Source organism: Panulirus ornatus, chromosome 8 (assembly GCF_036320965.1).
Source record: "Panulirus ornatus isolate Po-2019 chromosome 8, ASM3632096v1, whole genome shotgun sequence".
NCBI classification, from domain to species: Eukaryota; Metazoa; Arthropoda; class Malacostraca; order Decapoda; family Palinuridae; genus Panulirus; species Panulirus ornatus.
Genome location: NC_092231.1, coordinates 31,103,074 through 31,121,079, shown reverse-complemented (window position 1 = coordinate 31,121,079; position 18,006 = coordinate 31,103,074). Strand labels below are relative to the sequence as shown.

Below are 18,006 nucleotides of genomic sequence, written 5' to 3'. Positions count from 1 at the left end.
TCAACAAACTTACACCTCTGTATATATACACTGATGTGAATAATCTGTTGTTGACTGTCTACATAATTGTGATGCCATTAACGTAGTTGATGGTATATGCAACTGAATACTTTAGATGTAGTGTGTCTGAGTGGTACTCACTCCTATTTGAATGATAGCAAATTCTCTACAAAATGTTAGCACACCTTGGGTGCTTTTAAGCTTACTGTTAGAGCTGTTGATTTATACAGGTATTTTGAATCATATGTTAAAAAGTAGCAAAATCCTTCACCACCTCAGTCAGGTTTTCCTTTCATCTCTGAGAACCTCATGTCTTTCAAGCTGTATAAAAAAAATGTATCTAACCTTACAATTTCAAAGATAATCATATAACAATGAAGAGAATCACTTCAGAGGCATATTTCATCCACAACTATCTCTTCAATAATCAGGAAGAGTCTTGAATTGCTTCAGCACAAAGTGCTAAAGACTGCAGGAGGAAGGCCTGAGTGGCAAGTAAGTTGCTACTACACATGTTACAGTGTCCAAAAAAATTCCTTGTCTAACCCCCATATAAATTTTTAAAAGCAATGTCACACTTACATCTTAGCACTATTTCATCTCTCCTTTGGCCTTGATTACCATCTGCATGCAAATGGACATGGAACTGGTAAGATTCCTGAAGTCTTCTAGGCCCATATTTTGGGTCCAAAGGGTTTTGACCCCCTGAGTAAGGCAAGGCACTGATGAGGTGCTGCAGGAAGCAGCAACCTGATCATTCATTCTGATCACCTAGTGCACCTAGAAATCTCATGCATAACCACATTTTCTTGTTTCCAGGCAAGAACTGGGCTATCTCCTCCATAAAAAGGTAAGACCTAACCATCTTGAAGCACAGGTAGAAGAAATACAGAACCAAGAGAGGAAATTCCCAAAATGAAGTGGAAACAAGGAAGAGTAAAGAAAAACATCCTTCCCTAGACATAGCCTGAGGCACACTGAAGCAGGTTGCTGGTGCCCATACCTTTAAAAACTCTAGTCCCAACTTTAGCCACATATTGCCTTTATAAACATATGAGGGGGACAGAAAATGCTTTTTGTGGACAATGCATCATATGATTCACTTACACCAAGAAAACTACCTATGATAACTGTTTTATATTATATGATAAATCTTTTCTTGTTATTATCAATGTGATTCCCTGATATTTTTTCATATCAGCAAAACTACAAAAGTTTGTAAAATTACCAGCAGCTTCAGTCAGATACTGTGTTAAGACAACTCAATGTTAGTCAGTCACTGGTAATGCAACCTCCACTTGTGTCAGAAACACCTGTCTTATTTTGGTCAACCTTCAATTCTGGAAGAGTAAGTGTCAATAAAATCACTCTCCAAAAGATCCAAAGATTGTGAAGTAATAAAAATCATCATCCTCTAAATATAAGTAAAGTCAATAAATTTCTTCCCTAGAAAACTCATAGGAATGTGCTGACTTTGGCATGGCCAGAGTAACTGACAGAGGGGAGATATCATTGTACAATGCCAACTTATCAACTACCCAAGTTGGACAGGTGCCATTCAAACAAGCACAAAATGTGATGCAAATATTCAATTTGAGAAGAGCCACTCACCTCACATAAATTTACAACTGGAGTTAAGGGACTGAATAACATACAATTTATATTCCATACTTTTTCACCATTTCCCAAGTTAGCAAGGCATCACAAGGAACAGACAAAGAAAAGGCCTTGCTCACTCACATCCATTCTCTAGCTTTCATATATAATGCAATGAAACCACAGCCTCCAATCCACAACCAGGACACGCAGTCCTTTTTGTGGTTTCCCCCACTGCTGCATGTGCCACAGCTTCAGGCCATTAACAGCATATCACCCCATGTAAACCATATCACTCCAATTCACTGTGCCTCCATATGTGAAAACCCCTTCAGTACACTCTCTTAAGCTCTCTCCACCACACTATTCTTATTACCACATTCCCTTTCACCCTTCTATTACTTACCTGATCAAACCACCTTACACCATACACTGTCCTGAAACATTTCATTTCCAACAGATTCATCATCTGCACATTATCATTTATATCCTACACCTTGCATCCATACACTGCTGGGACTACTATGCCTTCAAACATACCCATTTTTGTCCTCCTGTATAATGGCCTCTCTTTCAACACATTCCATAATGTTCCCAGAACCTCTGCCTCCTCACCCACCCTAAGACACTTCTGTTTCCATAGTTCCAATCACTGTTATGTCCACTCCAGGTATCTTAAACATTCTATTTCCTAATTTTTCCCATTCAAACTCAAACCCCAAATAACCCATCCCTCTGCCCTGTTAAACCTAATAATCTTGCTTTAGTTCATATTCACTCTCAACTGATTCATTTCACACACTATCCTAAATACAGGCATCAATTTCAGCAGTTTCTCACTCAAATGTGCTACCAGTGCTGTCATCAGCAAGAACTGACTCACTTCCCAGGCCTCCTTAGCCCTAGAAACTGCATACTTGCCCTTCCCTCCAAGACATGTGCATATACCTCCCTCCCCACCCCATCCATAACAAATTAAAAGAGGAATGATGACATCACACAAACCTGCCGCAGATCCACCTTCACCTGAAACCACCAACTCTCCTATCTACTTATTCACACACATTCCTCACAGTCTTGATAAAAACTTCTAACTGCTTCTAGCAGCTTTCCTCCCATACCATATATTTGTAAGACCTTCCACAAAGTATCTCTATCAGCCCTATCACATGCTTTCTCCAGATCCACAAATGCCACATACAAATCCTCCCATTTCTCTTGGTATTTATCACACACATTCTTTAAAGCAAATATCTGAGGCATACATCTGCTACTACTCCTACAACCACATTTTTCCTCCCCATTCTGATGCGCTGTACATGCCTTCATCCTCTCAATCACCAGTCTCCCATTTAACTAACCAAGTATACTCAACAAACTTTTACCTCTGTAATTCGAAAATTCACCTCTGTTCCTCTTCCCTTCATACAAAAGCATGATAAATGCATGCTGCCAATCATCAGGCACTCACCATGATCCACACATACAATGAAAAATGAAAATCCTGACTAACCATTCAACAGTCATCCCTCTCTCCCTTAGAAATTCAACTGCAGTACCATTCAGTCCAGCCACTTTGGCACATTTCATCTTATACAAATATTTCACTATCTCTTTTTACCAAACAACTTTCCTTGATCCTCTCACTTCACATACCTTCCCCCTCCCAAACACCCTATACCTGCCACATATCATCAAACACATTCAATAAATCATCAAAACACTCACTTCAACTCCTCTTGACCACACCACTACTTTTTTTTTCCACTTTGGAGACTCCAGTTATGGAAAAAAGTCCACGCTGAGGCCAGGCCTTGTTTGAAATGTAGAAAGGATTATGAAATGGTTACCTACTACCCCATTTTCCCACTTCACTTTTCACTGATGTTCCCACATGTTCTCTTGTTTTCCTCACACTATTAAACTCCACCCAAAACATATCATTCTCCCTAAAATTTACTGATACTTGCTCACTCCAACTCTCATTTCCTCATTCTTTTTTTCAACACCTGCATCTTTCTTTTGACCTCTACTGCTTTCTCTTTTACATCTCCCGATCATTTGCATTCCTTCCCTCTAAGTACTGCTCATACACCTCTTTTCTCTTCCTCTAGCAACTTTATTTCATCATTCTACCACTCACTACCCTTTGTCACCTGCCGATCTCCCACCTTGTGTATGCCACACACAGCACTACCTCCCTAAATATTTCCTATCTCTCATCACCCACCCCCTGCTTTGCTTACTCTCACCTTTCACCATTCTACACCTGACCCCTTTTCATATTTCTCTGAACACGTTTCTATTTAAAGTTCATTTACTTTAATCACCCTGCTCTCACTCATATCATTACCTCTTTTCCTAACACCACTACAAATCTTCACTCTTGCCTCCTCCAGGTAATAATCAGACATCCCACCAGCTGCCCCTCTCAGCACATGCAGATCTAAGAGTCTCATTTTTTGCATGCCTATCATCTGGTATGTAATCCGGTAATGCTCTCTTCCCATCTTTCCCAGATCTATGTATATCATTCATTTACTTTGCTTTGTCGGTCTCCCACGTTAGCGGGGTAGCGCAAGGAAACAGATGAAAGAATGGCCCAGCCCAACCACATACACATGTATATACATGAACGTCCACACACGCAAATATACATACCTATACATCTCAACGTATACATATATATACACACACAGATATATACATATATACACATGTACATAATTCATACTGTCTGCCTTTATTCATTCCCATCGCCACCCTGCCACACATGAAATAACAACCCCCTCCCCCTTCATGTATGCGAGGTAGCACTAGGAAGACAACAAAGGCCCCATTCATTCACACTCAGTCTCTAGCTGTCATGTAATGCACCGAAACCACAGCTCCCTTTCCACATCCAGGCCCCACAGAACTTTCCATGGTTTACCCCAGATGCTTCACATGCCCTGGTTCAATCCATTGACAGCACGTTGATCCCTGTATACCACATCGTTCTAATTCACTCTATTCCTTGCACGCCTTTCACCCTCCTGCATGTTCAAGCCCCGATCACTCAAAATCTTTTTCACTCCAACTTTCCACCTCCAATTTGGTCTCCCACTTCTCGTTCCCTCCACCTCTGACACATATATCCTCTTGGTCAATCTTTCCTTACTCATTCTCTCTACGTGACCAAACCATTTCAAAACACCCTCTTCTGCTCTCCCAACCACACTCTTTTTATTACCACACATCTCTCTTACCCTATTATTACTTACTTGATCAAACCACTTCACACCACATATTGTCCTCAAACATCTCATTTCCAGCACATCCACCCTCCTCCACACAACTCTATCCATAGCCAACCATACAACATTGTTGGAACCACTATTCCTTCAAACATACCCATTTTTGCTTTCCGAGATAATGTTCTCGACTTCCACACATTCTTCAAGGCTCCCAGAATTTTCGCCCCCTCCCCCACCCTATGATTCACTTCCGCTTCCATGGTTCCATCCGATGCCAAATCCACTCCCAGATATCTAAAACACTTCACTTCCTCCAGTTTTTCTCCATTCAAACTTACCTCCCAATTGACTTATCCCTGGGGATAGGGGAGAAAGAATACTTCCCACGCATTCCTTACATGTTGTAGAAGGCAACTAAAGGGGATGGGAGTGGGGGGACTAGAAACCCTCCCCTCCTTGTATTTTAACTTTCTAAAAGGGGAAACATATCTGTGTATGTCCCTCAATTTAAACCAGGTATTCCCATTCACCAGTCTCTTTTAGGCACACACCTCCATAACCTGTTCACCATTACTAGTTACCTCACTGAATATCCAATGTCCCCCAGTAATATCAAATGCCACATTACTCATCTTTGCATTTAAATCACCCATCAATAATACTCGATCTCTTGCATCAAAACTGCTCACACACACTCATTTCCTAAAACACTTGCCTTTGCTCATCTTCCTTCTCATGGCCAGGTGCATAAGGACTAATAATTACCCATCTCTTGCAATTCGATTTCATTCTTACACTCATTAATCTGAAGTTCACTTTCTTACACTCACACATTCCCACAACAACTGCTTCAGCAGCAGTGCTAAGCCTTCCTGACTATACACCTAAGGCATTCCCAAACCAGTCTTCCTCTTTAACACTGTTTTATTCATAGATAAAACATCCCAGTGCCTTTCATCAAAAACACTACCTATCCCTCCTTTCTTCTCACCTCGATTACATCCAAACACATTCAAACACCCTAAACTGAGCCTATGAGGATGTTGAGCACTCCCCACTTGGCTCCATCTTCTGTTTCATCTTCCAGAAATTGAAATACAAGATGGGGGGGCTTGCAGGCCTCCCCTATCCCAACCCTCTTAGTCACCTTCTATAATGCCTCCCCCATCCCAGCCCTCTTAGTCACCTTCTACAATGCCTCCCCCATTCCAACCCTCTTAGTCACCTTCTATAACAAGTAGAAATATATAGGTGGAATTTTTTCCTCCCTATCCCAGGGATGAGACAAAAAAAGAAAACATTACTGAAAATGGTCTTAAATGAGGAATCATTGAGACATGTTTTTATCTTAGTTCTCTGGCCATATTCACAATGTCCTTAGTAGTTGGTAAATATTTTCAAATATCAAATTGTCCTTCAAGTATAACTGGTATTAACTTTTTATTTCCCTATACATACTACATTCTGCTCTCTATCTTTTCCTAAGATTTCTTTATACTTCCTAAGGAAACCATACTTTTCTTGAGCTATCATTATTCAAATAGACAAAGAAGTGGCACATATTTTGCTTCGGTAAAAAAGATACCAAAATGAAGCTACCCAAAGTACAGGTAGGTGTCATATAAAGTTGCTGTGGGGTTCTTGACATATGAATTTACATATAGGAAGTCAGTCTTGACACATGAAGATATATGAGTAGTCAGTCACTAAAAAGTGTATAGGATATTCAGCATGTAATGCCCCCCTCTGGATGAGGGAAAAAAGTGACATTAAAATAAATGGATAAAAAATTATTTGAAATATACCTCACTCCTACATACACATAAAAAAAAATATTTACGAAACATACACTGATATTGCAAATGTCCTGTATTACCTTGTGAGTCTGAACAATATCAAGTAGACACCGACGACAGAATGTATGCTGGCATGGGAGGACACGAGAGGTGGAACCAAGCTGCTCTAAGCATACTGAACACTCTAACACATCACTCAGTAACAACTGCTCCATCCTCACTCCAGTTCCCCCAAGTACCTTATAGCATCATTCTGCTACCTGAAACCAAAAAGAGAAATCTTAATAGACATTTTTCCACTATTATCAATGCACAGACACTAAAGTAATAAAAATCATACTGTATAGATAAAAAAAAAAAAATTAGTTCCAATCCTGACAGGGTAAGATGCAGGCCCTCATGATAAAAACAATGATCCAAGTTTTGTTTAGGTCTACACACTGCATTAAAAAGTACCCAAAACTTTTCCACAGCTGTCCTGATGCTAAAGAAAATAACCAGTAGTAATTCACAACTATCTACGCAAATAAGACTCTGAAGGAAGGGTAGAAAGAAATCCTACCTCCGTATTCCCCACTTATCGTAGAAGGCAGCTAAAGGGGGTGAGAGCAGGGGGCTGGAAACCCTCCCCTCCTTGTATTTCAATTTCTAAAATAGGAAACAGAAGGAGGAGTCAAGCAGAAGTGCTCATCCACCTCGAAGGCTCAGATTGGGGTGTCTGAACATGTGTAGATGTAACCAAGAGGAGTAGAGAGGAGAGATAGGTAGAATGTTTCAAGAAAGAAACCTAGATATTCTGGTTCTGAGTGAAATGAAGCTCAAGGGCAAGGGGGAAGAATGGATTGGAAATGTCTTGGGAGTAAAGTCAGGGGTTGGTGAGAGGACAAGCCAAGGAAGGAGTAGCACTATTCAAGAAGCAGGAGTTGTGGGAGTGTGTGATAGAGTGTAAAAAAGTAAATTCTAACGTGATGTAGGTAAAACTGGAAGTGGATGGCGAGAGATGGGTGACTGTAATTATTAGTGCTTATGAACCTGGCCATAAGAAGAAAGATCATAAGAGGCGCAAGTGTTTTAGAGCAGTTGAGTGACTTGTGTCAATTTAGGTGCATGAGACTGGGTATTAGCGATGTATGATTCAAATGTGAAGTAATGTAGCTGATGAGGGTATAATTTGTGCACATGGGGTATTAAGTGTTATAAATGGTGGATCAGTGTTTGCTTTGAAGAATGTGTGTGAAAATAATTAGAAAACAGATGGATTTGTATGTGGCATTTCTGGATCTGGAGAAGACATATGATAAGGTTGACACAGAAGCTTTGTGGAAGGTATTGAGAATATATGGTGTGGGAGGTAAGCTGTGACAAGCAGTGAAGTTATTATCAAGGGTGTAAGGCATGTGTATGATTAGGAAGAAAGGAGAGTGATTGGTTCCCTGTGATGGTCGGTCTGTGGCAAGGGTGTGTGATATCATCATGGTTGATTAATTTGTTTATGGATGGGAAGGTGAAGGAGGTAAATGCAAGAGTTTTGGAGAGTGGGTTGAGTATGCAGACTGTAGGGGATGAGAGGGCCTGGGAAGTGAGTCAATTTTTGTTTGCTGATGATATAGCACAGGAGGCTGATTTGAGTGAAAACTGCAGAGGTTGGTGACTGAGTCTAGAAGAGTGTGAAAGGAAATAGTTGAGAGTAAATGTGAATAAAAGCAAGGTTATCAGGATCAGCAGGGCTGAGGGACAAGTTAGTCGAGATGTAAGTATGAATGGAGAATAATTGGAGGAAGTAAAGTGTTTTAGACATTTGGGAGTGGACTTGGCAGCAAATGAAACCATGGAAGCAGAAGTGTCATAAGGCAGGGGAGGGGTAAAGTTTTGTGAACAAAGTTTCTGGGAGAAATAAAGAATGTTATCTCAGAGTAAAAATGGGCATGTCTGAAGGCAGAGTAGTTCCAACAATATTACATGGTTGCTAGGCATGAGCTATAGATAGGGTTGTATGGAGGAGGGTGGATGCATTCAAAATGAAATGTTTGAGGACAATGTGTGGTGTGAGGTGGTTGGATTGAGTAAGTAAAGGGTAAGAGAGATGCGTGATAAAAAAAATTGTTGTTGAGAGAGCAGAAAAGGATGTGTTGAAATGGTTTGGACATATGAAGAAAATAAGTGAGGAAAGGTTGGCAACGAGAGTATATATCAGAATTGGAGTGAACGAGGAGAAGCAGGAGACCAAATTGGAGGTGGAAGGATGGAGTGAAAAAGATTTTGAGCAATTGGGGCCTGAACATGCAGAAGGGTTAAAGGCATGCATGGAAAAGAGTGAATTGGAACAATGTGGTTTATGACAACACGTCAATCCTGGTGTACCATATCGTTCCAATTCACACTATTCCTTGCATGCCTCTCACCCTCATGCATGTTCAGGCCCCAATCGCTCAAAATCTTTTTCACTCCATCCTTCCACCTTCAATTTGGTCTCCCACTTCTCCTTCTTCCCTCCACCTCTGACACATATATCCTCTTTGTCAATCTTTCCTCAATCATTCTCTCCATACATCCTAACCATTTCAACACACCCTCTTCTGCTCTCTCAGCCACACTCTTTATTTCCACACATCTCTCTTACCCTTTCATTACATTTCATTTCCAACACATCCACCCTCCTCTGCACAACCCTATCTATAGCCCAAGCCTTGCTACAATAAAACATTGTGGGAACTACTATTCCTTCACATATACCCATTTTTGCTCTCAAAGATAACGTTATCTCCTTCCACACACACTTCATCACTCTCAGAACCTTTGCCCACTCCCCCAACACTGTAACTCACTTATGCTTCCATGTTTCCATTTGCTGCTAAGTTGACTCCCAGATATCTAAAACACTTCACTTCCTCCAATATTTCTCTATTCAAACATACAACCCAATCAACTTGTCCCTCAATCCTACTGTATCTAAAATAACTTTGCTCTTATTCACATATACTCTTAACATTCTCCTTTCACACACTTTTCCAAACTCAGTAACCAACTTCTGCAGTTTCACACATGAAATTCTCCATATATCTATTAAAGCTTTCGCCTTCAAAGAGACATCATTAGAATTTACAAAAGGAGAAAAGCTGCATCACAAAACTTGGATAAGTAAAACACAAACAAAATATAAAACACTTGAAAAACCACAGCACAAAGCTTACAAAAGTAAGGAAAAACTAAGGGAAAAACGAAGCTCAAGGGTAAAGGGGAAGAGTGGTTTAGGAATGTCTTGGGAGTAAAGTCAGGGGTTAGTGAGAGGACAAGAGCAAGGGAAGGAGTAGCAGTACTCCTGAAACAGGAGTTGTGGGAGTATGTGATAGAATGTAAGAAAGTAAATTCTCGATTAATATGGGTAAAACTGAAAGTTGATGGAGAGAGATGGGTGATTACTGGTGCATATGCACCTGGGCATGAGAAGAAAGATCATGAGAGGCAAGTGTTTTGGGACCACCTGAATGAGTGTGTTAATGGTTTTGATGCACAAGACTGGGTAAAAGTGATGGGTGATTTGAATGCAATGGTGAGTAATGTGGCAGTTGAGGGAATAATTGGTATACATTGGGTGTTCAGTGTTGTAAATGGAAATGGTGAAGAGCTTGAAGATTTATGTGCTGAAAAAGGACTGGTGATTGGGAATATCTGGTTTAAAAAGCAAGATATACATAAGTATATGTATGTAAGTAGGAGAGATGGCCAGAGAGCGTTATTGGATTACGTGTTAATTGACAGGCACGCGAAAGAGAGACTTTTGGATGTTAATGTGCTGAGAGGTGCAACTGGAGGGATGTCTGATCATTATCTTGTGGAGGCTAAGGTGAAGATTTGTATGGGTTTTCAGAAAAGAAGAGTGAATGTTGGGGTGAGGAGGGTGGTGAGAGTAAGTGAGCTTGGGAAGGAGACTTGTGTGAGGTAGTACCAGGAGAGACTGAGTAGAGAATGGAAAAAGGTGAGAACAATGGAAGTAAGGGGAGTGGGGATGGAATGGGATGTATTTAGGGAATCAGTGATGGAGTGCGCAAAAGATGCTTGTGGCATGAGAAGCGTGGGAGGTGGGTTGATTAGAAAGGGTAGTGAGTGGTGGGATGAAGAAGTAAGATTATTAGTGAAAGAGAAGAGAGAGGCATTTGGATGATTTTTGCAGGGAAAAAATGCAATTGAGTGGGAGATGTATAAAAGAAAGAGACAGGAGGTCAAGAGAAAGGTGCAAGAGGTGAAAAAGAGGGCAAATGAGAGTTGGGGTGAGAGAGTATCATTAAATTTTAGGGAGAATAAAAAGATGTTCTGGAAGGAGGTAAATAAAGTGCGTAAGACAAGGGAGCAAATGGGAACTTCAGTGAAGGGCACAAATGGGGAGGTGATAACAAGTAGTGGTGATGTGAGAAGGAGATGGAGTGAGTATTTTGAAGGTTTGTTGAATGTGTTTGATGATAGAGTGACAGATATAGGGTGTTTTGGTCGAGGTGTTGTGCAAAGTGAGAGGGTTCGGGAAAATGATTTGGTAAACAGAGAAGAGGTAGTAAAAGCTTTGCGGAAGATGAAAGCCAGCAAGGCAGCAGGTTTGGATGGTATTGCAGTGGAATCTATTAAAAAAGGGGGTGACTGTATAGTTGACTGGTTGGTAAGGTTATCTAATGTATGTATGAATCATGGTGAGGTGCCTGAGGATTGGCAGAATGCGTGCATAGTGCCATTGTACAAAGGCAAAGGGGATAAGAGTGAGTGCTCAAATTACAGAGGTATAAGTTTGTTGAGTATTCCTGGTAAATTATATGGGAGAGTGTTGATTGAGAAGGTGAAGGCATGTACAGAGCATCAGATTGGGGAAGAGCAGTGTGGTTTCAGAAGTGGTAGAGGATGTGTGGATCAGGTGTTTGCTTTGAAGAATGTATGTGAGAAATACTTAGAAAAGCAAATGGATTTGTATGTAGCATTTATGGATCTGGAGAAGGCATATGATAGAGTTGATAGAGATGCTCTGTGGAAGGTATTAAGAATATATGGTGTGGGAGGCAAGTTGTTAGAAGCAGTGAAAAGTTTTTATCGAGGATGTAAGGTATGTGTACGTGTAGGAAGAGAGGAAAGTGATTAGTTCTCAGTGAATGTAGGTTTGCGGCAGGGGTGTGTGATGTCTCCATAGTTGTTTAATTTGTTTATGGATGGGGTTGTTAGGGAGGTGAATGCAAGAGTTTTGGAAAGAGGGGCAAGTATGAAGTCTGTTGGGGATGAGAGAGCTTGGGAAGTGAGTCAGTTGTTGTTCGCTGATGATACAGCGCTGGTGGCTGATTCATGTGAGAAACTGCAGAAGCTGGTGACTGAGTTTGGTAAAGTGTGTGAAAGAAGAAAGTTAGGAGTAAATGTGAATAAGAGCAAGGTTATTAGGTACGGTAGGGTTGAGGGTCAAGTCAATTGGGAGGTAAGTTTGAATGGAGAAAAACTATAGGAAGTAAAGTGTTTTATATATCTGGGAGTGGATCTGATAGCGGATGGAACCATGGAAGCAGAAGTGAATCATAGGATGGGGGAGGGGGCGAAAATCCTGGGAGCCTTCAAGAATGTGTGGAAGTCGATAACATTATCTCGAAAGCAAAAATGGGTATGTTTGAAGGAATAGTGGTTCCAACAATTTTGTATGGTTGCGAGGCGTGAGCTATGGATAAAGTTGTGTGCAGGAGGGTGGATGTGCTGGAAATGAGATGTTTGAGGACAATGTGTGGTGTGAAGTGGTTTGATCGAGTAAGTAATGTAAGGGTAAGAGAGATGTGTGGAAATAAAAAGAGCGTGGTTGCGAGAGCAGAAGAGGGTGTTTTGAAATGGTTTGGGCACATGGAGAGAATGAGTGAGGAAAGATTGACCAAGAGGATATATTTGTCGGAGTTGGAGGGAACGAGGAGAAGTGGGAGACCAAATTGGAGGTGGAAAGATGGAGTGAAAAAGATTTTGAGTGATCGGGGCCTGAACATGCAGGAAGGTGAAAGGCGAGCAAGGAATAGAGTGAATTGGATCGATGTGGTATACCGGGGTTGACATGCTGTCAGTGGATTGAATCAGGGCATGTGAAGCATCTAGGGTAAACCATAGAAAGTTGTGTGGGGCCTGGATGTGGAAAGGGAGCTGTGGTTTCAGGCATAATTGCATGACAGCTAGAGACTGAGTGTGAACGAATGGGGCCTTTGTTGTCTTTTCCCAGCGCTACCCCGCACACATGAGGGGGGAGGGGGATGGTATTTCATGTGTGGCGAGGTGGCGATGGGAATGAATAAAGGTAGACAATGTGAATTGTGTGCATGGGTATATATGTATGTGTCTGTGTGTGTATATATATGTGTACATTGAGATGTATAGGTATGTATATTGAGTGTGTGGACATGTATGTATATACATGTGTATGGGGGTGGGTTGGGCCATTTCTTTCGTCTGTTTCCTTGCGCTACCTCGCAAACGCGGGAGACAGCGACAAAGCAAAAAAAAATATATATATTTAATATGATGTCTCCATGGTTGTTTAATTTGTTTATGGATGGGGTTGTTAGGGAGGTGAATGCAAGAGTTTTGGAAAGAGGGGCAAGTATGAAGTCTGTTGGGATGAGAGAGCTTGGGAAGTGAGTCAGTTGTTGTTCACTGATGATACAGCGCTGGTGGCTGATTCATGTGAGAAACCGCAGAAGCTGGTGACTGAGTTTGGTAAAGTGTGTGAAAGAAGAAAGTTAAGAGTAAATGTGAATAAGAGCAAGGTAATTAGGTACAGTAGGGTTGAGGGTCAAGTCAATTGGGAGGTAAGTTTGAATGGAGCAAAACTGGAGGAAGTAAAGTGTTTTAGATATCTGGGAGTGGATCTGGCAGCGGATGGAATCATGGAAGCGGAAGTGGATCATAGGTTGGGGGAGGGGGCAAAAATCCTGGGAGCCTTGAAGAATGTGTGGAAGTCGAGAACATTATCTCGGAAAGCAAAAATGGGTATGTTTGAAGGAATAGTGGTTCCAACAATGTTGTATGGTTGCGAGGCGTGGGCTATGGATAGAGTTGTGCGCAGGAGGATGGATGTGCTGGAAATGAGATGTTTGAGGACAATGTGTGGTGTGAGGTGGTTTGATCGAGTAAGTAACATAAGGGTAAGAGAGATGTGTGGAAATAAAAAGAGCGTGGTCTGAAAGAGCAGGAGAGGGTGTTTTGAAATGGTTTGGGCACATGGAGAGAATGAGTGAGGAAAGATTGACCAAGAGGATATATGTGTCGGAAGTGGAGGGAACGAGGAGAAGTGGGAGACCAAATTGGAGGTGGAAAGATGGAGTGAAAAAGATTTTGAGTGATCGGGGCCGGAACATGCAGGAGGGTGAAAGGAGGGCAAGGAATAGAGTGAATTGGATCGATGTGGTATACCGGGGTTGACGTGCTGTCAGTGGATTGAATCAGGGCATGCGAAACGTCTGGGGTAAACTATGGAAAGCTGTGTAGGTATGTATATTTGCGTGTGTGGACACGTATGTATATACATGTGTATGGGGGTGGGTTGGGCCATTTCTTTCGTCTGTTTCTTTGCGCTACCTCGCAAACGCGGGAGACAGCAACAAAGCAAAAAAAAAAAATATATATATATATATTTAAGAGTAAAGTTAAGAGTAAATGTGAATAAGAGCAAGGTTATTAGGTACAGTAGGGTTGAGGGTCAAGTCAATTGGGAGGTAAGTTTGAATGGAGAAAAACTGGAGGAAGTAAAGTGTTTTAGATATCTGGGAGTGGATCTGGCAGCGGATGGAACCATGGAAGTGGAAGTGGATCACAGGGTGAGGGAGGAGGCGAAAATCCTGGGAGCCTTGAAGAATGTGTGGAAGTCGAGAACATTATCTCGGAAAGCAAAAATGGGTATGTTTGAAGGAATAGTGGTTCCAACAATGTTGTATGGTTGCGAGGCGTGGGCTATGGATAGAGTTGTACGCCGGAGGATGGATGTGCTGGAAATGAGATGTTTGAGGACAATGTGTGGTGTGAGGTGGTTTGATCGAGTAAGTAACGTAAGGGTAAGAGAGATGTGTGGAAATAAAAAGAGCGTGGTTGAGAGAGCAGAAGAGGGTGTTTTGAAATGGTTTGGGCACATGGAGAGAATGAGTGAGGAAAGATTGACCAAGAGGATATATGTGTCGGAGGTGGAGGGAATGAGGAGAAGTGGGAGACCAAATTGGAGGTGGAAAGATGGAGTGAAAAAGATTTTGTGTGATCGGGGCCTGAACATGCAGGAGGGTGAAAGGAGGGCAAGGAATAGAGTGAATTGGATCGATGTGGTATACCGGGGTTGACGTGCTGTCAGTGGATTGAATCAGGGCATGTGAAGCGTCTTGGGTAAACCATGGAAAGCTGTGTAGGTATGTATATTTGCGTGAGTGGACGTATGTATATACATGTGTATGGGGGTGGGTTGGGCCATTTTCTTTTTGTCTGATTCTTAGTGCTACCTTGCAAACGCAGGAGACAGCGACAAAGCAAAAAAAAAAAAAATATATATATAAAAATATATATATATATATATATATATTTTTTTTTTCATACTATTCGCCATTTCCCGCATTAGCGAGGTAGTGTTAAGAACAGAGGACTGGGCCTTTGAGGGAATATCCTCATATGGCCCCCTTCTCTTCCTTCTTTTGGAAAATTTAAAAAAAAAAAATGAGAGGGGAGGATTTCCAGCCCCCCGCTCCCATATATATATATATATATATATATATATACACACACACATATATTTTTAATCATTCTACTTTGTCACTGTCTCCCGCGTTAGTGAGGTAGCGCAAGGAAACAGATGGAAGAATGACCCAACCCACCCACATACACATGTATATTCATACACGTCTACACATGCAAATATACATACCTATACATCTCAATGTATACATATATACACAGACATATACATATATACATATGTACATACTTCATACTGTCTGCCTTTATTCATTCCCATCGCCACCTCGCCACACATGAAACAACAACTTCTTCCCCCCGCATATGTGCGAGGTACCGCTAGGAAAAGACAACAAAGGCCCCATTCATTCACACTCAGTCTCTAGCTGTCATGAAATAATGCACCAAAACCACAGCTCCCTTTCCACATCCAGGCCCTACGGAACTTTCCATGGTTTAGCCCAGACACCCTGGTTCAATCCATTGACAGTACGTCGACCCCGGTATACCACATCGTTCCAATTCATTCTATTCCTTGAACGCCTTTCACCCTCCTGCATGTTCAGGCCCCGATCACTCAAAATCTTTTTCACTTCATCTTTCCATCTCCAATTTGGTCTCCAACTTCTCATTCCCTCCACCTCTGACACATATATCCTCTTGGTCAATCTTTCCTCACTCATTCTCTCCATGTGGCCAAACCATTTCAAAACACCTTCTTCTGCTCTCTCATCCACAGATTTTTTATTACCACACATCTCTCTTTCTCTATTATTACTTATCCGATCAAATGACCTCACACCACATATTGTCCTCAAACATCTCATTTCCAGCACATCCACCCTCCTCCACACAACTCTATACATAGCCCACACCTGGCAACCATATAGCATTGTTGGAACCACTATTCCTTCAAACATACCCAGTTTTGCTTTCTGAGAGAATATTCTCGACTTCCAAACATTCTTCAACGCTCCCAGAATTTTTGCCCCCTCCCCCACCCTATGATTCACTTCTGCTTCCATGGTTCCATCTGCTGCCAAATCCACTCCCAGATATGTACACTTCACTTCCTCCAGTTTTCCTCCATTCAAACTTACCTCCCAATTGACTTGACCCTCAACCATCTGTACCTAATAACCTTGCTCTTATTCACATTTACTCTAAGCTTTCTTCTTTCACACACTTTACCAAACTCAGTTACCAGCTTTTGCAGTTTCTCACAGGCACCAGTCACCAGCACTGTATCATCAGCGTACAACAACTGACTCACTTCCCAAGCTCTCACATCCACAACAGACTGCATACTTGCCCCTCTTTCCAAAACTCTTGCAGTGATATATATATATTTTCTTTTTTTTTTTTTTGCTTTGTCACTGTCTCCCGCGTTTGCGTGGTAGTGCAAGGAAAAAGAACGAAAGAAATGGCCCAACCCACCCCCATACACATGCCTTGATTCAATCCACTGACAGCACGTCAACCCCGGTATACCACATCGCTCCAATTCACTCTTATTCTTTGCCCTCCTTTCACCCTCCTGCATGTTCAGGCCCCGATCACACAAAATCTTTCCACCTCCAATTTGGTCTCCCTCTTCTCCTCGTTCCCTCCACCTCCGACACATATATCCTCTTGGTCAATCTTTCCTCACTCATTCTCTCCATGTGACCAAACCATTTCAAAACACCCTCTTCTGCTCTCTCAACCACGCTCTTTTTATTTCCACACATCTCTCTTACCCTTACGTTACTTACTCGATCAAACCACCTCACACCACACATTGTCCTCAAACATCTCATTTCCAGCACATCCATCCTCCTGTGCACAACTCTATCCATAGTCCACGCCTCGCAACCATACAACATTGTTGGAACCACTATTCCTTCAAACATACCCATTTTTGCTTTCCGAGATAATGTTCTCGACTTCCACACATTCTTCAAGGCTCCCAGAATTTTCGCCCCCTCCCCCACCCTATGATCCACTTCCGCTTCCATGGTTCCATCCGCTGCCAGATCCACTCCCAGATATCTAAAACACTTCACTTCCTCTAGTTTTTCTCCATTCAAACTCACCTCCCAATTGAATTGACCCTCAACCCTACTGTACCTAATAACCTTGCTCTTATTCACGTTTATTCTTAACTTTCTTCTCTCACACACTTTACCAAACTCAGTCACCAGCTTCTGCAATTTCTCACATGAATCAGCCACCAGCGCTGTATCATCAGCGAACAACAACTGACTCACTTCCCAAGCTCTCTCATCCCCAACAGACTTCATACTTGCCCCTCTTTCCAAAACTCTTGCATTCACCTACCTATATATATATAGGTAGGTTTGCGGCAAGGGTGTGTGATGTCTCCATGGTTGTTTAATTTGTTTATGGATGGGGTTGTTAGGGAGGTGAATGCAAGAGTTTTGGAAAGTGGGGCAAGTATGCAGTCTGTTGTGGATGAGAGAGCTTGGGAAGTGAGTCAGTTGTTGTTCGCTGATGATACAGCGCTGGTGGCTGATTCATGTGAGAAACTGCAGAAGCTGGTGACTGAGTTTGGTAAAGTGTGTGAAAGAAGAAAGTTAAGAGTAAATGTGAATAAGAGCAAGGTTATTAGGTACAGTAGGGTTGAGGGTCAAGTCAATTGGGAGGTAAGTTTGAATGGAGAAAAACTGGAG

At 41.8% G+C, this 18,006-nt stretch overlaps 1 protein-coding gene across 3 annotated transcripts in view; it reads right to left on the bottom strand.

Annotated features, from left to right (window-relative positions):
• The window catches only part of LOC139749887 (E3 ubiquitin-protein ligase SH3RF3-like), a 406,578-nt gene that overhangs the window by 373,834 nt on the left and 14,738 nt on the right, over positions 1-18,006 (bottom strand). For all 3 annotated transcript variants that reach the window (XM_071664268.1, XM_071664272.1, XM_071664269.1), the window contains exon 2: positions 6,709-6,888. In XM_071664268.1, coding sequence (XP_071520369.1) covers positions 6,709-6,843 — 135 coding nt within the window. In that variant the 5' untranslated portion in view covers positions 6,844-6,888. The remainder of the gene's footprint in view (positions 1-6,708; positions 6,889-18,006) is intronic.